The following is a 24,863-nucleotide window of genomic DNA, read 5'->3' on the forward strand; positions in this document are numbered from 1 at the left end:
GGAATCGAACCTGGGATCCTGGAGCTGTGAAGCAAGTGTGATAACCACTATGCTACCGTGTTGCAGCTTTATAAAACCCTGGTTAGACCACCCTTAGATTATTGTGCCCAGTTCGGGTTCCTCATTATAGGAAGGATGTGGATGCTTTGGAGAGGGTACAGAGGAGATTTACCAGGATGCTGCCTGGACCGGAGGGAATGTCTTATCAAGAAAGGTTGAGAGAGCTGGGGCTTTTCACACTGGAGCGAATAAGGAAGAGAGGTGATATGATACGTGGATAATTGGAGCACATTCTGGGGAAGGTGAGACCTGTACAGACGGGACGGTTTACACCTGAACCAGAGGGGCACCAATATTCTGGGAGGGAAATTTGATACGGCTCTGCGGGGGGGGGGGGGTTAAACTAATTTGTCAGGGGGATGGGAAAACGAGCTGCAGTCCAGAATCCAGTGTTGAGAGTAGTGAGGTACTGAGGAGGGTATCAAGGTCACAGGACGCTACTGGCAGTCATGAAGGTGGGTTGAAGTGTGTCTACTTCAATGCGGGAGCATCCCGAATAAGGTAGGTGAAATTGGAGAGTGGATTGGTACCTGGGACTACGATGTTGTGGGCATTACGGAAACATGGTTAGAACAGGGACAGGACTGGTTGTTGGAAGTTCCGGGGTATAGATGTTTCAGTAAGCGTAGGGAAGGTGGTAAAACAGGTGGAGGAGTAGCATTGTTAATCAAAGGTAGTTTAACGGCAGCAGAAAGGCAGTTCGAGGGGGATCTGCCTACTGAGGTAATATGGGCTGAAGTTAGAAATTGGAAAGGAACGTTAGGAGTTTTCTATAGGCCCCCAAATAGTAATAGAGATGTGGAGGAAGAAATTACAGAACAGGTTATGGATAGGTGTGGAGGTCATGGGTGACTTTAACTTTCCAAATATTGATTGGAACCTCTATAGGTCGAACAGTTCGGATGGGGCAGTTTTTGTACAGTGAGTGCAGAAGGGTTTCCTGACACAATATGTGGATAGGCCGACAAGAGGTGGGGCCACATTGGATTTTGCTCTGGGTAATGAACCGGGCCAAGTATTAGATTTGTTTCTGGGAGAGCACTTTGGAGACAGTGACCACAATTCGGTGTCTTTCACTATTGCAATGGAGAGGGATTGGGCCATAGTGCAGGGCAAGGTTTATAATTGGGGAGGGGTAATTATGATTCGATTAGGCAAGAATTAGGGAGCATAATATGGGAACAGAAACTATCAGGGAAAGGCACAAATGAAAGTGGAGCTTGTTCAAGGAACAAATACTGTGTGTCTGTGATAGGTATGTCCCTGTGTGGCAGGGAGCAAATGGCCGTGTGAGGGAACCATGGTGCACAAAAGAGGTTGAATGTCTTGCCAAGAGGAAAAAGGAAGCGTATGTAAAGATGAGAAAACCAGGTTCAGTTGGGTCGCTTGAGGGTACAAAGTAGCAAGGAATGAGCTAAACAAAGGGCTTAGGAGAGCTAGAAGGGTCATGAGAAGTCCTTGGCGGGTCGGATCAAGGAAATCCCCAAGGCTTTTTGCTCTTATGTGAGAAATAAAACAATGACCAGGGTGAGGTTAGGGCTGGTGAAGGACAGTAGTGGGAACTTGTGCATGGAATCAGAAGAGATAGGAGAGGGGTTGAATGAATACTTTTCTTCAGTGTTCACCAAGGAGAGTGGCCATGTTTTTGAGGATGAGTGTGTGATACAGGCAGGTAGGCTGGAGGAGGGAGATGTTCTGAGGAAGGATGTATTAGCAATTTAGGGCTTTTCTCTTTGGAGCGAAGGAGGGTGAGAGGCTTATAAGATGATGAGGTCGTTAGATAGAGTGGACGTTCAGAGACTATTTCCTCGGGTGGATGTAGCTGTTACAAGGGGGCATAAATATAAGGTTTAGGGTAGGAGATATAGGAGGGATGTCCGAGGTAGGTCCTTTACTCAGAGAGTGGTTAGGGTGTGGAATGGACTGCCTGCTGTGATAGTGGAGTCGGTTACTTTGGGAACTTTCAAGCCGTGATTGGATAGGCACATGGAGCACACCAGAATGACAGGGAGTGGGATAGCTTGATCTTGGTTTCGGATAAGGCTCGCCACAACATCGAGGGCCGAAGGGCCTGTTCTGTGCTGTAATGTTCTATATTCTATATTCTATGATAGAGGTGTACAAGGTGATGAGATGCATGGACAGAGTGGATAGCCAGAGAATTTTACCCAGGGTGGAGATGGCGGACATACTTTTGAGGTGATTGGAAGAAGGTTTGGGGAGATATCAGGGGAAGTTTCTTTACACAGAGAGTGTGCGTGGAATGCACTGCCAGGGGAAGTGGTGAATTCGGAGTCATTAGGGACATTTAAGTGACTCTTGGACAGGCACATGGACAGCAGTAATTTGAAGGGGTGTCGGTAAGGTTGATCTTAAGATGAGGATAAATGGTCGGCACAACATTGTGGGCCGAAGGGTCTGTACTGTTCTGTACTGTTCTATGTTCTATGAGCCCAATCCGCTTGGGCCATATTTGGGGTGTTGGACCTGCTGGAGGTGGATTGGCCATGATAAATTGCCCTTCAGTATCCAAAATTGCCCTTGGTGTTGGGTGGGGTTACTGGGTTATGGGGATAGGGTGGAGGTGTTGACCTTGGATGGGGTGCTCTTTCCAAGAGCCGGTGCAGACTCGATGGGCCGAATTGCCTCCTTCTGCACTGTAAATTCTATGAGCTGCAGGAGGTGCAGACCGTGGCGATGTTAAAGCCTTTGCCTCGCTAATTGCTCGCAGACAGGTTCTGTTGTGGTGTAGGTCAGCTTCTCTACTCTGTGCCTCAGTGTGGCTCCTATCGCTTGAAAAAAATATGTTCACCTTGAGTAATGCGATCGAGGGGTTCTTCACTTTGCATGTCAAGGAAAATTATATTTATTAGTGTCACAAGTAGGCTTCCATTAACACTGCAATGAAGATATTGTGAAAATTCGATCGTCACCACATTCCGGTGCCTGTTTGGGTACACTGAGGGAACATTCAGAATGTTCAATCCACCTAACCTGTACGTCTTTGGACTGGGGGAGGGAACCAGAGCACCCGGAGGAAACCCAAGCAGACACTGGGAGAACGTGCAGACTCCGCACAGACAGTGACCAAGCCGAGAATCAATCCCAGATCCCAGGCGGGAAACAACTGCTGTTCGGGGGGGGGGGGGGGGGCGGTCCGGGAAGGGGGGGGGGGGGGGTCTGGGGGCGCGTGTTGTTTTCTCATTGTACATGTTTTGTTTCGCATGGGGTGTGTGCTCGCTCTTATGTATAAAATATTACAAATCTTAATTAAAATATTTTAAAAGAAGAGCAATAATTTAATTTATCCCACTTCAAGCCTATATGAAGATTAATGTCCCCATTATTACTGGATTGCACTTGTTGCAAAGACTTTTACTTTATTGATTTTTACTCTGCCAGGCACTACAGCAACCGTTGCGAAGCCTGTAAACACCACCCAATGTTTTTAATTCCTTGCTGTTTCTTAACCACAACCAAACTGATTGTGGTTCCACTGACCCAAGATCCTTTCCCTCTCCTGCCTCTCCCTATTCCTTTCCAGTAGCAATTGTGCTCTTGTGTGAATTTCCTGCTGCGGCCATCTAGAATTTATACAGATCAGTCACAACCTCCATCCTTTATATGTATGTATACCCTAATAGATCACAGCAGAAAAGAGGATGGAACTGTATCTAGCCTTGTGCTCCAATGTGTACAGGTGGAGACAATCGGAGATGCCTACATGGTGGTTGCAGGAGTCCCCGAGAAAACGAAATATCATGCGCATAACATCTGTGACATGGCTCTGGACATGGTACGATCAATAGGCCATCTGAAGGATCCATCCACTGGGAGCAATATTCAAATTCGTGTTGGTGAGTTTCCCTGAATAGAGAAAGACAAGATTAGGTTGGTGCAACTGACTAGATACTGATTGGTGGGAGCATTGAAAATGATTTCTTGGGAACGTCGAGAGTGATTTTTGAGAGCATTGGGAATAATTAGCAGAAGCATTCAAAATGAAAGGTGGAAGCATTTGGAATGATGTAGGAATGTTAGGAATGTATAGTGGCAACATTGGGAATGAATGGGAGCAACATTGAGAATGTTTGGTGGGTGCATTTGGAATGTCGAAAATGATTTTTGGGAACATTGGGAATGAATATTGGGATTGATTTTTGGGAACATGGGAATAATTAGCTGGAGCATTGGGCATGTTTGGAGGAAACGTTGGGAATGATTTGTGGGAGCGTTGAGAATGACAGTTGGGATTTTGGTGCAGGATTAGGAATGTTGGGAGTGATTGGTGGAAATATTGGGAATGATTAGACGGAATATTGAGAATGATTAGCCCATCCCATTCACTTCATATTTGCCTCGCTCTAGGTGTTCATTCCGGAATGGTGGTTGCTGGTGTGGTGGGGCACAAGATGCCTCGGTTTGGACTATATGGAGACACTGTACATTCAGCATCAGCCATGGAGAGTAATGGCAAGGTAGGTGCTGAGAATCTGTCACAGTCCATCAGCATGCTCCCACTACCTGGACAATCAAATAATCCCACCCATAGTACATGTAACAAACCTCAGAGTTTAACCCTTTGGTATAATTCTGTTGAATTTGTGCCACGCTGACTCCCAGGCTTGTATATTCTCCAGGAGGTGCTGTGTGCACAATTGAACATCATACTCCAGATGACTGAACCAGCTTTTTATTTAGCAGTAACATAACTCCCGACACTTGTATTGCAGCTCCTGGAGATAGAGGCCACATTCCATCAGGCTTTTATGACAGAAGACCTTTCTGTCTTCCATGAACTTTTGGTGATCTCTTTTCTTGAACCTCTTTTTGAAAAACTGATCTATCTAACTTAGATCCAGAATGGAAGATCTCACACTTGTCCACATTGAAATCTGTCTGCAGTAGTTTTTCTAACAGTTTTTCAGTTAATCTAATAATGTCCTTTTGTAATAGTTACTTGGTTCACATCGTGTCATCAGCAGGTGAAAACTGCAACTTTAGATGATAGAAATATACATTTATTCATTACATTCGTGTAGTTTTGTGTTTTGAACAGTTAAAGGTTTGTACAAGGTAGATGGGAGTTGAGTGGGACGACTCCAGAACAAAGGGAATACTCAGAGCCGGTGATGTCAGGAAACTCTTTGAGAAGTGGGCATTTAGATTATCCTCAAAAGGACTGGAAAAGTCAATGGAACATTTCAAAAGCGAAATTGACAGATTTATTGATAAATTGGTGGCTTCCGCTCCCAAATCCCTTGAGATAAGTACAACACCCTGTACACTCCAATCGCTTCACCATTGGTGTCCCTGTCTTCAGCTGCTTGGACACCAAATCTGGAATTCTCTCACTAAACCTCTCCACCTCACATCGTCGTTCAAAACACTAATTAAAACACTCCTCTGATCAAGTACAAGAACCCTGGTTTAAAATAAATACAGGCAGTGTGTTTACTAAAGCTGTCGTAAAAGGTTAGGTAATGATTGATTCCAACCACTTTCTTGATTACAGATAAAGGGCTGATGGAATGGTATTGTGATTGCTGCAGATTCCTTGGAGTGGAGATGATTTGTGAGATATTGCATTTAGACCTATCGAAGCAGGCCATAGAGATCTATAGCACAGAAAAAGCTTTTAGGCCCATAGAGTCTGCCGGTAAAAAGCAGGTGGCTAAGCATTCCAATCCAATTTTCCAGCACTTGGACAATAGCCTTGTATGCCTTGGCATTGAAAGTACATTTCAAAATACTTCAGAAATGTTACGAGGGTCTCTGCCTCTACCGCCATTTCAGGCACTGAGTTCCAGACTTCCACCACCCTCTGAGCAAAAAGTTTTTCTTCACATCCCCTCAAAATCTCCTGCCCCTTACCTTAAACCTCTGCCTCCTGGTCATTGACCCCTCCACCAGGGGAAAGGTTTCTTCCTGCCTACTCCATCTATGCCCCTCATAATTGTATACATCTTAATCGTGCCCCCCTCCCTCCTCCTCAGTCTCCTCAACTCCAAGGAAAACAATCCCAGTCTATCTAATCTCACTTCACAGCTCAAACTCTCCAGCCCAGGAAACATCCTGGTAAAGATTCGCTGTGCCCTTCCCAGTGCATTCACAGCCCATCATGATTCTTAGTGGGATATAGATGATGTAATTAATGGGAGGAGTCATGTAATTGTAGTTTTGCAGTCTTTTAGAATATTAATATTGGTCCTTTAGAGGATGAGAAGGGAGATTTAATAATGAGAGATGAGGAAATGGCTGAGGAATTGATCAGGTTTTTTGGGTGGGTCTTCACAGTGGAAGACACAAATAACATGCCAGTGACTGCAATGAGACTATGACAGGTGAGGACCTGTAGACGATTGTTATCACTAAGGAGGTAGTGATGGGCAAGCTAATGGGGCAAGTCTCCTGGCCCTGATGGGATGCATCTCAGAGTACTAAAAGAGATGGCTATAGAAATTGCAAATGTACTAGTGATAATTTACCAAAATTCACTAGACTCTGGGGGTGGTCCCGGCGGATTGAAAAGTAGCAAACGTAACACAACTGTTTAAAAAAAGAGGAAGGAAGAAAGCGGATAATTATAGGCCAGTTAGCTTAACTTCGATAGTAGGGAAGATGCTGGAATGTATAATCAAGGAAGAAATAGCGAGGCATCTGGATGGAAATTGTCCCATTGGACATTGGCAGCATGGGTTCATAAAGGGCAGGTCGTGCCTAACTAATTCAGTGGACTTTTGTGAGGACATTAACGGTGCGGCAGACAATGAGGAGCCAATGATGTGGTATGTCTGGATTTCCAGAAAGCTTTTGACAAGGTGCCGCACAAAAGGTTGCTGGTCTCCAGGTGCAACAGGTGATTAAGAAGGCGAAAGGAGTTTTGTCCTTCATTGCTAGAGGGATGGAGTTTAAGACTAGGGCGGTTATGCTGCAACCGTGTAAGGTTTTAGTGAGGCTACACCTGGAGTATTGTGTTCAGTTTTGGTCTCCTTACCTGAGAAAGGACGTACTGGCGCTGGAGGGTGTGCAGAGGAGATTAACTAGGTTAATCCCAGAGCTGATGGGCTTGGATTACGAGGAGAGGTTGAGTAGACTGGGACTGTACTCGTGGAATTTGGAAGGATTCAGGAGGATCTTTTAGAAACAAATAAAATTATGCAGGGACTAGATAGGATAGATGCGGGCCGGTTGTTAACACTGGCGGGTGAAAGCAGAACTAGGGGGCATAGCCTCAAAATAAGGGGAAGACGATTTAGGACTGAGTTTAGGAGAAACTTCTTCACCCAAAGGGTTGTGAATCTATGGAATTCCCTGCCCAGTGAAGCAGTTGAGGCTCCTTCATTAAATGTTTTCAAGACAAAGATAAATAGTGTTTTGAAGAATAATGGAATAAAGGGTTATGGTGTTCGGACGGGAAAGTGGAGCTGAGTCCACAGAAGATCAGCCATGATCTCATTGAATGGCGGAGCAGACACGAAAGGCCAGATGACCTAATCCTGCTCCTAGTTGTTATGTTATGTTCTTATTTTAAATTGAACAGCACTTTGCCATAGCATTTCAGTCTGACAAGCCAAAGTGCACTGGATCTGCTCTTGAAAGGGTCTCTCTCTACTAAACATGTTGTATTAACGTTATTTCTAAGTGACATTTGAACTGTACTGGGTTGCTTAATTGGAATGAGTGGCAGGTGTAGATAGTACATACAAGTTGTTCCTTTCTTTAAGAACTGATTAACTTAATTGTAAAGCTATTTATCTCATTTAAACACGGAATTAACCACATTAATCACACAGGATCAGAAGTGAGGTGGGAAGATGGATACAGAACTGGCTCAGTCACAGAAGGCAAAGGGTAGCCGTACAAGGGTGTTTTTCTCAATAGAAGGTTGTGACACGTGGAGTTCCACAGAGATCTGGCCTTGTGCCTCTGTTGTTTGTTGTGTACAGAAACGATTTGGAGGTAAATGTAGCCAGTCTGATCAGTAAGTTCGCAGATGACACCAAGTTTGGTGGAGTGGCAGATAGTGTTGAGGATTGTCAGAAGATACAGCAGGGTTTGCACTGAGTGCTGAATTTGGTGCTTTTTGAGTGCGATAGTGAGAGTTTGGTGACCGAGGGAGTGCTGAATTTGGTGCTTTTTGAGTGCGATAGTGAGAGTTTGGTGACCGAGGGAGTTAGGTGAGGAGGGAGTAAGGTGCTCCTTTCATTTTGTTTCCGACATTTCCGCAAAGAGTGCGAAGAGAGCCAGGAGTTTACAGGAAGTGTAGCTGACTGGGAGCAGAGTCGGAGGGCGGAGATCTAGTTAGTCCACACAGCAGCTATATTCTGTAAGGTAAGAGGGGATGGAGGCTAGGCCAGTTACATGCTCCTCCTGTAGGATGTGGATGGTGAGGGATACCACCGGTGTCCCCACTGACTATACCTGCGGGAAGTGCACCCAACTTCAGCTCCTCAAAGACCGTGTTAGGGAACTGGAGCTGAAGCTGGATGAACTTCGGATCATCCGGGAGGCAGAGGGGGTGATTGAGAAGAGTTACAGGGAGGTAACCACACCCAAGGTACAGGACAAGAATAGCTGGGTTACAGTCAGGGGGAAAAAAACAAACAGGCAAACAGTGCAGGGATCCCTCGTGGCCGTTCCCCTTCAAAACAAGTATACCGTTTTGGATGCTGTTGGGGGGGATGACCTACCAGGGGAAGGCCCTAGCGGCCAGGTCTCTGGCACTGAGTCTGGCTCTGGGGCTCAGAAGGGAAGGGGGGAGAATAGAAAAGCAATAGTTGTAGGAGATTCAATGGTTAGGGGAATAGATAGGAGATTCTGTGGTCGCGAGCGAGACTCCCGGAAGGTATGTTGCCTCCCGGGTGCCAGGGCCAGGGATGTCTCGGATCGTGTCTTCGGGATCCTTAAGGGGGAGGGGGAGCAGCCAGAAGTCGTGGTGCACATTGGTACCAACGACATAGGTAGGAAAAGGGATGTGGAGGTAATAAACAAGTTTAGGGAGTTAGGCTGGAAGTTGAAAGCCAGGACAGACAGAGTTGTCATCTCTGGTTTGTTGCCGGTGCCACGTGATAGCGAGGCTAGGAATAGGGAGAGAGTGCAGTTGAACACGTGGCTGCAGGAATGGTGTAGGAGGGAGGGCTTCAGGCATTTGGATAATTGGAGCGCATTCTGGGGAAGGTGGGACCTGTACAAGCAGGACGGGTTGCATCTGAACCAGAGGGGCACCAATATCCTGGGAGGGAGGTTTGCTAGTACTCTTCGGGAGGGTTTAAACTAATTTGGCAGGGGAATGGGAACCGGATTTGTAGTCCAGCAACTAAGGTAGCCGATATTCAGGACGCCAAAGCATGTAATGAGGCAGTGGGGAAGGGAACACTGACAAAGGAGAGTATTTGCAGGCACGGAGATGGGTTGAAGTGTGTATACTTCAACGCAAGAAGCATCAGGAATAAGGTGGGTGAACTTAAGGCATGGATCGGTACTTGGGACTACGATGTGGTGGCCATCACGGAAACTTGGATAGAAGAGGGGCAGAAATGGTTGTTGGAGGTCCCTGGTTATAGATGTTTCAATAAGATTAGGGAGGGTAGTAAAAGAGGTGGGGGGGGGGGTGGCATTATTAATTAGAGATAGTATAACAGCTGCAGAAAGGCAGTTCGAGGAGTATCACCCTATTGAGTATGGGTTGAAGTCAGAAATAGGAAAGGAGCAGTCACCTTGTTAGGAGTTTTCTATAGGCCCCCCAATAGTAGCAGAGATGTGGAGGAACAGATTGGGAAACAGATTTTGGAAAGGTGCAGAAGTCATAGGGTAGTAGTCATGGGCGACTTTAACTTCCCAAATATTGAGTGGAAACTCTTTAGATCAAATAGTTTGGATGGGGTGGTGTTTGTGCAGTGTGTCCAGGAAGCTTTTCTAACACAGTATATAGATTGTCCGACCAGAGGAGGGGCAATATTGGATTTAGTACTGGGTAATGAACCAGGGCAAGTGATAGATTTGTTAGTGGGGGAGCATTTTGGAGATAGTGACCACAATTCTGTGACTTTCACTTTAGTAATGGAGAGGGATAGGTACGTGCAACAGGGCAAGGTTTACAATTGGGGGAAGGGTAAATACGATGTTGTCAGACAAGAATTGAAGTGCATAAGTTGGGAACATAGGCTGGCAGGGAAGGACACAAGTGAAATGTGGAACTTGTTCAAGGAACAGGTGCTACGTGTCCTTGATATGTATGTCCCTGTCAGGCAGGGAAGAGATGGTCGAGTGAGGGAACCATGGTTGACAAGAGAGGTTGAATGTCTTGTTAAGAGGAAAAAGGTGACTTATGTAAGGCTGAGGAAACAAGGTTCAGACAGGGCATTGGAGGGATACAAGATAGCCAGGAGGGAACTGAAGAAAGGGATTAGGAGAGCTAAGAGAGGGCATGAACAATCTTTGGTGGGTAGGATCAAGGAAAACCCCAAGGCCTTTTACACATATGTGAGAAATATGAGAATGACTAGAGCGAGGGTAGGTCCGATCAAGGACAGTAGCGGGAGATTGTGTATTGAGTCTGAAGAGATAAGAGAGGTCTTGAATGAGTACTTTTCTTCTGTATTTACAAATGAGAGGGGCGATATTGTTGGAGAGGACAGTGTGAAACAGATTGGTAAGCTCGAGGAAATACTTGTTAGGAAGGAAGATGTGTTGGGCATTTTGAAAAACTTGAGGATAGACAAGTCCCCCGGGCCTGACGGGATATATCCAAGGATTCTATGGGAAGCAAGAGATGAAATTGCAGAGCCGTTGGCAATGATCTTTTCGTCCTCACTGTCAACAGGGGTGGTACCAGGGGATTGGAGAGTGGCGAATGTCGTGCCCCTGTTCAAAAAAGGAACTAGGGATAACCCTGGGAATTACAGGCCAGTTAGTCTTACTTCGGTGGTAGGCAAAGTAATGGAAAGGGTACTGAAGGATAGGATTTCTGAGCATCTGGAAAGACACTGCTTGATTAGGGATAGTCAGCACGGATTTGTGAGGGGTAGGTCTTGCCTTACAAATCTTATTGAATTCTTTGAGGAGGTGACCAAGCATGTGGATGAAGGTAAAGCAGTGGATGTAGTGTACATGGATTTTAGTAAGGCATTTGATAAAGTTCCCCATGGTAGGCTTCTGCACAAAGTAAGGAGGCATGGGATAGTGGGAAATTTGGCCAGTTGGATAACGAACAGGTAACCGATAGAAGTCAGAGAGTGGTGGTTGATGGCAAATATTCAGCCTGGATCCCAGTTACCAGTGGTGTACCGCAGGGATCAGTTCTGGGTCCTCTGCTGTTTGTGATTTTCATTAATGACTTGGATGAGGGAGTTGAAGGGTGGGTCAGTAAATTTGCAGACGATACGAAGATTGGTGGAGTTGTGGATAGTAAGGAGGGCTGTTGTCGGCTGCAAAGAGACATAGATAGGATGCAGAGCTGGGCTGAGAAGTGGCAGATGGAGTTTAACCCTGAAAAGTGTGAGGTTGTCCATTTTGGAAGGACAAATATGAATGCGGAATACAGGGTTAACGGTAGAGTTCTTGGCATTGTGGAGGAGCAGAGAGACCTTGGGGTCTATGTTCATACATCTTTGAAAGTTGCCACTCAAGTGGATAAAGCTGTGAAGAAGGCCTATGGTGTGCTTGCGTTCATTAACAGAGGGATTGAATTTAAGAGCCGTGAGGTGATGATGCAGCTGTACAAAACTTTGGTAAGGCCACATTTGGAGTACTGTGTAAGTTCTGGTCGCCTCATTTTAGGAAGGATGTGGAAGCTCTGGAAAAGGTGCAAAGAAGATTTACCAGGATGTTGCCTGGAATGGAGAGTAGGTCTTACGAGGAAAGGTTGAGGGTGCTAGGCCTTTTCTCATTAGAGCGGAGAAGGATGAGGGGCGACTTGATAGAGGTTTATAAGATGATCAGGGGAATAGATAGAGTAGACAGTCAGAGACTTTTTCCCCAGGTGGAACACACCATTACAAGGGGACATAAATTTAAGGTGAAAGGTGGAAAATATAGGAGGGATATCAGAGGTAGGTTCTTTACCCAGAGAGTAGTGGGGGCATGGAATGCACTGCCTGTGGAAGTAGTTGAGTCGGAAACATTAGGGACCTTCAAGCAGCTGTTGGATAGGTACATGGATTACGGGAAAATGATATAGTGTAGATTTATTTGTTCTTAAGGGCAGCACGGTAGCATTGTGGATAGCACAATTGCTTCACAGATCCATGGTTCCAGGTTCGATTCCGGCTTGGGTCATTGTCTGTGCGGAGTCTGCACGTCCTCCCCGTGTCTGCGTGGGTTTCCTCCGGGTGCTCCGGTTTCCTCCCACAGTCCAAAGATGTGCGGGTTAGGTGAATTGGCCAATGATAAATTGCCCTTAATGTCCAAATTGCCCTTGGTGTTGGGTGGAGATGTTGAGTTTGGGTAGGGTGCTCTTTCCAAGAGCTGGTGCAGACTCAAAGGGCCGAATGGCCTCCTTCTGCACTGTAAATTCAATGATAATCTATGATTAATCTCGGACAAAGGTTCGGCACAACATCGTGGGCCGAAGGGCCTGTTCTGTGCTGTATTTTCTATGTTCTATGTTCTAGGACATAGATAAGTTGGAGACTTGGGCAGAGAATTGGCAAATCGAGTTTAATCCGGACAAATGTGAGGTACTGCATTTTGGTAGGTCTAGCATTGAGGGGAAATATACCTTAAATGGTAAAACTCTTACGAATATAGAAAGTCAGAGAGAACTGGGCGTGCAGGTGCACAGATCTTTAAAGGTGGCAACACAAGTGGACAAGGTAGTCAAGAAAGCATACGGAATGCTTGCCTTCATTGCACGGGGAATAGAGTATAAAAACTGGCAAGTCATACTACAATTGTATTGAATGATGGTACGAAGTCTTACAACACCAGGTTAAAGTCCAACAGGTTTGTTTCGATGTCACTAGCTTTCGGAGCGCTGCTCCTTCCTCAGGTGAATGAAGAGGTCTGTTCCAGAAACACATATATAGACAAATTCAAAGATGCCAAACAATGCTTGGAATGCAAGCATTAGCAGGTGATTAAATCTTTACAGATCCAGAGATGGGGTAACCCCAGGTTAAAGAGGTGTGAATTGTACCAAGCCAGGACAGTTGGTAGGATTTCGCAGGCCAGATGGTGGGGGATGAATGTAATGCGACATGAATCCCAGGTCCCGGTTGAGGCCGCACTCATGAGTGCGGAACTTGGCTATAAGTTTCTGCTCGGCGATTCTGCGTTGTCGCGCGTCCTGAAGGCCGCCTTGGAGAACGCTTACCCGGAGATCAGAGGCTGAATGCCCTTGACTGCTGAAGTGTTCCCCGACTGGAAGGGAACATTCCTGCCTGGTGATTGTTGCGCGATGTCCGTTCATTCGTTGTCGCAGCGTCTGCATGGTCTCGCCAATGTACCACGCTTCGGGACATCCTTTCCTGCAGCGTATGAGGTAGACAACGTTGGCCGAGTCGCACGAGTATGTACCGCGTACCTGGTGGGTGGTGTTCCCACGTGTAATAGTGGTATCCATGTCGATGATCTGGCACGTCTTGCAGAGATTGCCATGGCAGGGTTGTGTGGTGTCGTGGTCGCTGTTCTGAAGACTGGGTAGTTTGCTGCAAACAATGGTTCGTTTGAGGTTGCGCGGTTGTTTGAAGGCAAGTAGTGGGGGTGTGGGGATGACCTGGGCGAGATGTTCATCGTCATCAATGACGTGTTGAAGGCTGTGAAGAAGATGACGTAGTTTCTCCGCTCCGGGGAAGTACTGGACGACGAAGGGTATTCTGTCGGTTGTGTCCCATGTTTGTCTTCTGAGGAGGTCGGTCCGGTTTTTCGCTGTGGCGCGTTGGAACTGTTGATCGATGAGTCGAGTGCCATACCCCGTTCGTACGAGGGCATCTTTCAACGTCTGTAGATGTCTGTTACGCTCCTCCTTGTCTGAGCAGATCCTGTGTATACGGAGCGCTTGTCCATAGGGGATGGCTTCTTTAATGTGTTTAGGGTGGAAGCTGGAGAAGTGGAGCATCATGAGGTTATCCGTAGGTTTGCGGTAAAGCGAAGTGCTGAGGTGACCGTCCTTGATGGAGACGAGTGTGTCCAAGAATGCAACTGATTTTGGAGAGTAGTCCATGGTGAGTCTGATGGTTGGATGGAACTTATTAATGTCATCGTGTAGTCGTTTCAGTGATTCTTCGCCGTGGGTCCAAAGGAAAAAAATGTCATCGATGTATCTGGTGTATAACATCGGTTGAAGGTCCTGTGCGGTGAGTAGGTCCTGTTCAAACTTGTGCATGAAGATGTTGGCGTATTGGGGTGCGAATTTGGTCCCCATGGCTGTTCCGGCCAAACGAACCATTGTTTGCAGCAAACTACCCAGTCTTCAGAACAGCAACCACGACACCACACAACCCTGTCATGGCAATCTCTGCAAGACGTGCCAGATCATCAACATGGATACCACTATTACACATGAGAACACCACCCACCAGGTACGCGGTACATACTCGTGCGACTCGGCCAACGTTGTCTACCTCGTACGCTGCAGGAAAGGATGTCCCGAAGCGTGGTACATTGGCGAGACCATGCAGACGCTGCGACAACGAATGAACGGACATCGCGCAACAATCACCAGGCAGGAATGTTCCCTTCCAGTCGGGGAACACTTCAGCAGTCAAGGGCATTCAGCCTCTGATCTCCGGGTAAGCGTTCTCCAAGGCGGCCTTCAGGACGCGCGACAACGCAGAATCGCCAAGCAGAAACTTATAGCCAAGTTCCGCACTCATGAGTGCGGCCTCAACCGGGACCTGGGATTCATGTCGCATTACATTCATCCCCCACCATCTGGCCTGCGAAATCCTACCAACTGTCCTGGCTTGGTACAATCCACACCTCTTTAACCTGGGGTTACCCCATCTCTAGATCTGTAAAGATTTAATCACTTGCTAATGCTCGCATTCCAAGCATTGTTTGGCATCTTTGAATTTGTCTATATATCTGTTTCTGGAACAGACCTCTTCATTCACCTGAGGAAGGAGCAGCGCTCCGAAAGCTAGTGACATCGAAACAAACCTGTTGGACTTTAACCTGGTGTTGTAAGACTTCATACTGTGCTCACCCCAGTCCAACGCCGGCATCTCCACATCATGTATTGAATCATGGTAAGGCTGCACTTGGAATATTGCGCACAATTCTGGTCGTCACACCACAAGAAGGATGTGGAGGCTTTGGAAAGGGTGAAGAGGAAGTTTAGCAGGATATTGCCTGGTCTGGAGGGTGTTAGCTATGTGGACAGGCTGAATAGACTTGTACCATTTTCATTAGAAAGACGGAGGTTGATGGGTGAACTGATAGAGCTCTACAAGTTAATGAGGGTCATGGATAGAGTAGATTAGCAGGCACCCTTTCCCAGGGTGGAGGGGTCAGTCACCAGGGAGCATAGCTTTAAGGTCCATGGGGCAAAGTGTAGAGGAGATGGGCGAGGCAGGTTTTTTACGCAGAGGGTAATGAGTTCCTGGAACGTGTTGCGAGGCGAGGTTGTGGAAGCAGATACATTAACGGCGTTGAAAAGGCATCTTGACAAACACATGGATAGGACGGCTGTAGAGGGATATGGCACAAGAAAGTATTGAGGGTTTTGGCAAGGGTTCGTATCATGACTGGTACAGGCTTGGAGGGCCTGGTATGCGTGGTATTGTTCGATGTTGTTCTTTGTATTAACATCAACATATTGCATTAACATTAACATTAACATCATTGGGCAACACGGTAGCACAGTGGTTAGCAGAGTTGCGTCACAGCTCCAGGGTCCCAGGTTCGATTCGCGGCTTGGATCACTGTCTGTGCGGAGTCTGCACGTTCTCCCCGTGTCTGCGTGGGTTTCCTCCAGGTGCACCGATTTCCTCCCACAGTCCAAAGATGTGCGGTTTAGGTGGATTGGCCATGCTAAATTGCCGTTACTGTCCAAAAAGGTTATGTGGAGTTTCTGGGTTAGGGGGATAGGGTGGAGATGTGAGCTTGAGTAGAGTCCTCTTTCCAAGGCCGGTGCAGATTTGATGGGCCAAATGGCCTCCTTCTGCACTGCAAATTCTATGATTCTATGAACATTTATTTTAACGCTGTGTTAACTCTCTTACCATGTTATACAGTGCTGTGAATATCTGTTGCTGTGTTATGTATGGCCGTGGTAACTCTGTCACTCTGTTATACTGTACTGTGCTGTGCTTACTCTGTTACTGTGTTGTACAGTACTGCATGAATCTTTTGCTGTTGTATACAGTGTTGTGTTACTCTGGTATACAGTACTTTGTTAACTCTGTTACTGTGTCAAACAGTACTTTGTTTACTCTGTGACTGTGTTATACAGTGCTGTTATTTCTGTAACTTCCTTAAACATTGCTGTGTTAACTGTGATTCCTGTTTTATGCAGTGCTGCGTTACACTGTCATTATGATAAAGACTTCTGTGTTAACTATGTTACAGTGTTTTCGAGTGCTGTGTTATACATGTGCTATGTTACTATGTTACTCTATTACTGCGTTATACAGTGCGATGTTACTCTATTAACTGTTTTATACAGTGCTGTGCTAACTCGGTTAGTGTTATCCAGTGCCATGTTACCGTGTTACTCTCTTACTGTGTTTATAGTGTTGTTAACTCTGTTTATTGTTTATACAGTGCGGTGCTAATCAGACAGTGTTGTGGTAATTATGTTACAGTGATATATAATGTTGTGTTTGTCTTTACTGTTTATAAAGTGCGGTGTTACTTTGTCACTGTGTTACACAGTGCTGTGGTACTATTTTACTATATTACACAGTGGTGTGGTAAATCTGTTACTGCGTTGTGCAATGCTGCGTTACTCTGTTACAGCATTTACAGTGCTGTGTTAACTTTATTTACTGTTTTATACAGTGCTGTCTTCCTCTGTCACTGTTATACACCCTGGGAAAGGGTGCCTGTTAATCTACTCTCGGGATCTGTAAAGATTTAATCACCTGCTAATGCTCGCATTCCAAGCATTGTTTGGCATCTTTGAATTTGTCTATATATGTGTTTCTGGAACAGACCTCTTCATTCACCTGAGGAAGGAGCAGCGCTCCGAAAGCTAGTGACATCGAAACAAACCTGTTGGACTTTAACCTGGTGTTGTAAGACTTCGTACTGTTATACAGAGTTGTATAATTCAGTTAAAGAGTTATGCAGAGCTATGTTACTCTATTGCTGTATTATACAGTGCTGTGTTAACTCTGTACTATTTTAGCATGGTTATGCAGTGGGTAGCACTGCAGCCTCACGGTCCCAGGTTCGATCCCGGCTCAGGGTCACTGTCCGTGTGGAGTTTGCACATTCTTCACGTGTTTACATGGGTTTCACCCCCACCACCTTCAGTAAGCTCAGGGAAGGTGGTAAAAGAGGGGGAGGGGTGGCATTGTTAATCAAGGACAGTATTACGGTTGCAGAAAGGACGCCTGATGAGGACTTTTCTACTGACGCAGTATGGGCTGAGGTTAGAAACAGGAAAGGAGAGGTCACCCTGTTGGGAGTTTTCTATAGGCCTCCGAAAAGTTCCAGAGATATGGAGGAAAGGATTGCAAAGATGATTCTGGATAGGAGCGAAAGTAACAGGGTAGTTGTTATGGGGGACTTTAACTTTACAAATATTGACTGGAAACGCTATAGTTCGAGTACTTTCGATGGGTCAGTTGTTGTCCAATGTATGCAGGAGGGTTTCCTGACACAGTATGTAGTTGGCCAACAAGAGGCGAGGCCACATTGGATTTTGTACTGGGTAATGAACCAGGCCAGGTGTTAGATTTGGAGGTAGTGATCACAATTCGGTTACGTTTACTTTAGCGATGGGAAGGGATAGGTATATACTGCAGGGCAAGATTTATAGCTGGGGGAAAGGCAATTATGATGCGATTAGGCAAGACTTAGGATGCATAGGATGGGGAAGGAAACTGCAGGGAATGGGCACAATTAAAATGTGGGCCTTGTTCAAGGAACAGCTACTGCGTGTCCTTGATAAGTATGTACCTGTCAGGCAGGGATGAAGTGGTCGAGCGAGGGAACCGTGGTTTACTACAGTTGTTGAATCATTTGTCAAGAGAAAGAAGGAGGCTTATGTAAAGATGAGATGTGAAGGTTCAGTTAGGGCGCTTGAGAGTTACAAGTTAGCCAGGAAGGACCTAAAGAAAGAGCTACGAAGAACCAGGAGGGGACATGAGAAGTCCTTGGCAGGTAGGATCAAGGAAAACCCTAAAGCTTTCTATAGGTATGTCAGGAATAAAAGAATGACTAGGGTAAGAGTAGGGCCAGTCAAGGACAGTAGTGGGAAGCTGTGCGTGGACTAGACTAGACGGGTTTGAGGTTCACAAGGAGGAGGTGTTAGCAATTCTGGAAAGTGTGAAAATAGATAAGTCCCCTGGGCCGGGTGGGATTTACCCTAGGATTCTCTGGGAAGCTAGGGAGGAGATTGCAGCGTCTTTGGCTTTGATCTTTATGTCTTCATTGTCTACAGGAATAGTGCCAGAAGACTGGAGGATAGCAAATGTTGTCCCCTTGTTCAAGAAGGGGAGTAGAGACAACCCCGGTAACTATAGACCAGTGAGCCTTACTTCTGTTGTGGGCAAAGTCTTGGAAAGGATTATAAGAGATAGAATTTATAATCATCTAGAAAGAAATAATTTGAATAGGGATAGTCAACACGGTTTTGTGAAGGGTAGGTCGTGCCTCACAAACCTTACTGAGTTCTTTGAGAAGGTGACCAAACAGTGGACGAGGGTAAAGCAGTTAATGTGGTGTATATGGATTTCAGGAAAGCGTTTGATAAGGTTACCCACGGTAGGCTATTGCAGAAAATACGGAGTCATGGGATTGGGGGTGATTTGCGGTTTGGATCAGAAATTGGCGAGCTGCAAGAAGACAGAGGGTGGTGGCTGTTGGGAAATGTTCAGCCTGGAGTTCAGTTACTAGTGGTGTACCACAAAGATCTGTTTTGGGGCCACTGCTATTTGTAATTTTTAAAGATGACCTGGAGGAGGGCTTAGAAGGATGGGTGAGTAAATTTGCGGCTGACACTAAAGTCGGTAGAGTTTTGGACAGTGCGGAAGGATGTTGCAAGTTACAGAGGGACATAGATAAGCTGCAGAGCTGGGCTGAGAAGTGGCAAATGGAGTTTAATGCAGAAAAGTGTGAGGTGATTCATTTTGGAAGGAGTAACAGGAATACAGAGTAGTGGGCTAATGGTAAGATTCTTGGTAGTGTGGATGAGCAGAGAGATGTTGGCGTCAATGTACATAGATCCCTGAAAGTTGTCACCCAGGTTGATAGGGTTGTTAAGAAGGTGTACGGTGTGTTAGCTTTTATTGGTAGAGGAATTGAGTTTCGGAGCCATGAGGTCATGTTGCGGGTGTACAAAACTCTGGTGCGGCAATTTAGCATGACCAATCCACCTACCCGCGTATTTTTGGACTGTGGGAGGAAACCGGAGCACCCGGAGGAAACCCACGCAGACACGGGGAGAATGTGTAGACTCCGCATAGACAGTGACCCAATTATAACACTATTAGGCGGGAAATGAAGAACCTAGATTGGGGGCGGATGTTGAGGATAAAGCAACACCTGACATGTGCGAGGCTTTCAAATGTCAGCTAAAGGAATTCAAGACTGGCATGTTCCTGTGCGGAAGAAGGATGAATACGGCAAATTTCGGGAACATAGAACATAGAACATAGAACAATACAGCGCAGTACAGGCCCTTCGGCCCACGATGTTGCACCGAAACAAAAGCCATCTAACCTACACTATGCCATTATCATCCATATGTTTATCCAATAAACAGGTAGGGCATTCCACGGCCTCACTACTCTTTGCGTAAAGAACCTACCTCTGACCTCTGTCCTATATCTATTACCCCTCAGTTTAAAGCTATGTCCCCTCGTGCCAGCCATTTCCATCCGCGGGAGAAGGCTCTCACTGTCCACCCTATCCAACCCCCTGATCATTTTGTATGCCTCTATTAAGTCTCCTCTTAACCTTCTTCTCTCCAACGAAAACAACCTCAAGTCCATCAGTCTTTCCTCATGAGATTTTCCCTCCATACCAGGCAACATCCTGGTAAATCTCCTCTGCACCCGCTCCAAAGCCTCCACGTCCTTCCTATAATGCGGTGACCAGAACTGGACGCAATAAACAGTGCCTCTTACTCTGTTACTGCATTATACCATGTTGTTAACTCTATGGTTTTATACAGTGCGGTATCACTCTGTAATACACTGCTATGTTACTCTGTTACAGTGTTATACAGTGCTGTGGTACTCTTTTGCTGTGGTAACTGTTACTGTTTTGTGCATTGCTGCATTGCTCTGTTACAGTGTGATACAGTGATGTGTTAACTCTTTTTACAGTTTTATACAGTACTATGTTCCTCTGTCACTGTGTTATACAGTGCAGTGTTAGCTGTTACAGTGCTGCACAATGCTGTGGTACTATGTTACTGAGTTATGCCTTGTTGCCTAACTCTGTTGTCCAATTTGTGTTACCCTATTAAATTTGTTACTGAGTTATACTTCGGTGTGTTACTCTGTTACTGTGCTATACAGTGCGGTGTTACACTGTTGTTGTGTTATACAGTGATGTGTGAACTCTATTACTGGATCAGAGAACAAAGAACAAAGGAAAGTAGAGCACAGGAACAGACCCTTCCGCCGTCCAAGCCTGTGCCGATCATAGTTCATAGAATTTACAGTGCAGAAGGAGGCCATTCGGCCCATCGAGTCTGCACCGGCTCTTGGAAAGAGCACCCCACTCAATGAAAATCGCTTATTGTCACAAGTAGGCTTCAAATGAAGTTAATGTGAAAAGCCCCGAGTCGCCACATTCCGGCGCCTGTTCAGGGAGGCTGTTACGGGAGGTCCATACCTCCACGCTATCCCCATAACCCAGTATCCCCACCCAACACTAAGGGCAATTTTGGACACTATGGGCAATTTAGCATGGCGAAGCCACCTAACCTGCACATCTTTGGACTGTGGGAGGACACCGGAGCACCCGGAGGAAACCCACGCACACACGGGGAGAATGTGCAGACTCCACACAGACAGTGACTCAAGCAGGGAATCAAACCTGGGACCCTGGAGCTGTGAAGCAATTGTGCTATCCGCAATGCTACCGTGTTGCCCTAACTAAAAAAAACATTCTGCCCTTACTGCATCTGTATCCCTCTATTTCCTCCCTATTCATGTATCCATCCAGATGCCTGTTAAATGTTGCTAGTGTGCCTGCTTCCATATTATCTGGGAAAAAGCCTCTGACTATCCACCCTGTCTATGCCTCTCATAACTTTGTAGAACTCTATCAGGTCTCCCCTCAGCCTCCATCTTGCCAATGAAAACAATCCTAGTTTATTCAACCTCTCCTCATAGCCAACACCCTCAAGACCAGGCAAAATGCTGGTGAATCATATTTGCACTCTCTTCAAAGCTTCCACGTCCTTCTGATGGAGAAGGACGTGGTGACCAGAACTGCATGCAACACTCCAAATGTGGCCCAACGATGGTTTTATATAGCTGCAATTTGATTTCCAAACTCCTGTACGCAATGCCCCAGCTGATGCCCCATGCCTTCTTAGACACCTTGGCCACCTGTGTTGCCACTTTAAGGCAACTGTGAACCTGCATGCCAAGATCCCTCTGTATGTCAATGTTCGTAAGGGTTCTGCAATTTACAGTATAATTCATACCTAGATTTGATCCTCCAAAATGAATCACCTTGCATTTATCCAGATTAAGCGGCATCTGCCGTTTCTGTGCCCAGGTCTCCAAGCTTACCACATCCTGTTGTATCCTCTGACAATCCTCGGCATTATCAGCAACTCCGCCAATCTTCGTGTCAGCCGCAAACTTACTAATTAGATCACCCACATTTTCCTCCAAATCATTTATATGTACTAAAAACAACAGAGGTCCCAGCACTGATCCCTGCGGAATATCAATAGTCACAACCTTCCATTCAGAAAATCACCATTCTACTGCTACCCTTTGCCTTCTGTGACAGAGCCAGTTCTGTATCCATCTTGCCACCTCACCTCCGATCCCGTGTGACTTCATCTTTTGTAACACTCTGCACCTTGTCAGAGGCTTTACTGAAGTCTATGTAAACAACATCCCCTCATCTTTGTCACCTCCACAAAAAACTCGATAAAGTTAGTGCAGCACGCCTCCCCCTTCACAAAACCATGCTATCGATAATGAGTACACTCATTTCCAAATGGGTATAAATCCTGTCTCTGAGAATTCTCTCCAATAATTAACCCACTGCCGACATGAGACTCACCAGTCAATAGTTTCCAGGATTATTCCTGCTCCCTTTCTTAAACAGCCTACCAGATTATGTATTCTCCAATCATCTGGGATTTCATTTGTAGTCAATGAGGATACAAATATATCAGTCAAGGCACCAGCAATTTCCTCCCTTGCTTCCCTCAGTATTCTGGGGTAAATCCCATCCGGCCCAGGAGCCTTATCTATCTTAATATCTTTTAAAAGACCCAATACATCATCCTTTTCGATGTTAACATGATCCAGACTGTCCGCACACCCGACCTAAGAATCATCTTCCACAAAAACCCTTTCTTTGGTGTGCAAAGTGCTCATTTAATACCTCGCCCATTTCCTCTGGCTCAACACATAGATTCCTCCCACTGTCCTCAAGAGGTCCAATCCTTTCCCTGACACCCTCTTGCTTTTAACATATGAATAAAAAGCTTTGGGATTCACATTAACCCTACTTGCCAAGGACTTTTCATGGCCAATCCGAGCGGTCCTAATTTTCCACTTCAGTAACTTCCTTCTTTCTTTATACGCCTCAAGGGTTTCGACTGTTCCCACCTTTCTAGACTGTACAAAAGTCTAATTTTTCTTTTTGACGAGGTTCAGAATATCCCTCGTTTCCAAGGCTCTCTAAACTTCCTATACTTTCCTTCCTTCTCTCAGGAAGATGGCTTTCCTGAATGCTTTTCAACTGTTGCTTGAAAGACTCCCACATGTCCGATGTTGATTTACTATCCAACAGCCGTGCCCAATCCAAATTCTTCAATTCCTGTCTAATAGTATCGTAATTTGCCTTTCCCCAGTTTAGCACCTTAACGCGAGGGTTACTCTCATCCCTGTCCAAAAGCACCCCAAAACCTACGGAGTTGTGGTTACTTCTCCCAAAATGTTCCCCTACTGAAATCTTAACCACCTGCCCAGGCTCATTCCCCAATACCAGATCCAGCACTACCCATTCCCTAGTTGGACCATCCACATATTGCATCAAGAAGGCTTCCTGGATACACCTTCCAAACTCTGCCCTATCTAAACACCGAGCACTGAGTCCCAGTCAATATGGGGAAATCAAAATCCCCTGCCACAACAACCCTTTTGCACCTTCCAAAATCTCTCCACCTATTTGCTCCTGCAATAAATGCGCAGCATTTTGATTGCCCCCTTCCTGTTCCTGAGCTCTACCCAGATTGCCTCATTGTATGAGCCCTCTAAGGTGTCCTCCCACAGTACAGTTATAATATTCTCGTTAACCAATAATGCTACTCCCCGACCCCTTTTACATCCCCCTCTATCTCTACTGAAGCATCTATATTCTCCAACGTTCAGCCGCCAATCCTGTCCTTCGCTTAACCATGTCACAACATCATAATTCCAAGTACTAATAAGTGCTCTAAGTTCATCTGCCTTAGCCGCTATACTTCTGGCTTCAAAACAAATACACTTCAAACCACGGCGTTTCACCAGACAGGGTGTTGTTGTTCTTATTTTTATTCTCTATTTCTCCTTCAGTCATTACATCTTCTAAGCGAACGCTCTGATTTCCAACCCCTGCCATACTAGTTTAAATCCTCCCCAGCCAGGATATAGGTGCCCCTCCAGGTTAGATGAAACCCATCCTTCCTTTACAGGTTACTCCTGCCCTGGAAAAGATCCCAGTGGTCCAGAAATCTGAAACCCTCCCTCCTGCACCACCAGTTAAGCCATGTATTTAGCTGCACTATCCTCCTATTTCTTGCCTCACTGGCACGTGGCACAGGGAGTAATCCTGAGATTACAACCCTAGCGGTGCTGCTTTTTAGCTTATTGCGTTACTCCCTGAGCTTCTTCTGCAGGACCTTGTCACTCTTCCTGCCTATGTCGTTGGTACCTACGACTTCTGGCTCTTCACCCTCGCCCTTCAGGATGTCCTGCATTCGTTCAAAAACATCCTTGACCTAGGCACCAGGGCGGCAACATACCACCCTGGAGTCTCTTTCCCATCCACAGAAGCGCCTATCTGTGCTCCTTACTATAGAGTCCTCTATAACTATCGCTCTCCTGCGTTGCAGCTGTACAGAACTCTGGTACGGCCGCATTTGGAGTATTGCGTACAGTTCTGGTCACCGCATTATAGGAAGGACGTGGAGGCTTTGGAGCGGGTGCAGAGGAGATTTACCAGGATGTTGCCTGGTATGGAGGGAAAATCTTATGAGGAAAGGCTGATGGACTTGAGGTTGTTTTCATTGGAGAGAAGAAGGTTAAGAGGAGACTTAATAGAGGCATACAAAATGATCAGAGGGTTAGATAGGGTGGACAGTGAGAGCCTTCTCCCGCGGATGGAAATGGCTAGCACGAGGGGACATAGCCTTAAACTGAGGGGTAATAGATATAGGACAGAGGTCAGAGGTAGGTTCTTTACGCAAAGAGTAGTGAGGCCGTGGAATGCCCTACCTGCTACAGTAG

The 24,863-nt window shown here is 46.1% G+C and overlaps 1 protein-coding gene across 21 annotated transcripts in view; it reads left to right on the forward strand.

The window, feature by feature from the left end:
* LOC140426724 (soluble guanylate cyclase 88E-like) overlaps positions 1-24,863 on the forward strand; it is a 581,053-nt gene that overhangs the window by 429,746 nt on the left and 126,444 nt on the right. For all 21 annotated transcript variants that reach the window (XR_011948285.1, XR_011948284.1, XM_072511824.1 and 18 more), the window contains 2 exons: positions 3,761-3,917; positions 4,429-4,538. Coding sequence is in view for 19 of the 21 variants with exons in the window: in XM_072511824.1 (XP_072367925.1) it covers positions 3,761-3,917; positions 4,429-4,538 (267 nt within the window). In the remaining 2 variants the exon portion in view is untranslated. The remainder of the gene's footprint in view (positions 1-3,760; positions 3,918-4,428; positions 4,539-24,863) is intronic.

This window comes from Scyliorhinus torazame, chromosome 7, assembly GCF_047496885.1.
Source record: "Scyliorhinus torazame isolate Kashiwa2021f chromosome 7, sScyTor2.1, whole genome shotgun sequence".
Lineage (NCBI taxonomy): Eukaryota > Metazoa > Chordata > Chondrichthyes > Carcharhiniformes > Scyliorhinidae > Scyliorhinus > Scyliorhinus torazame.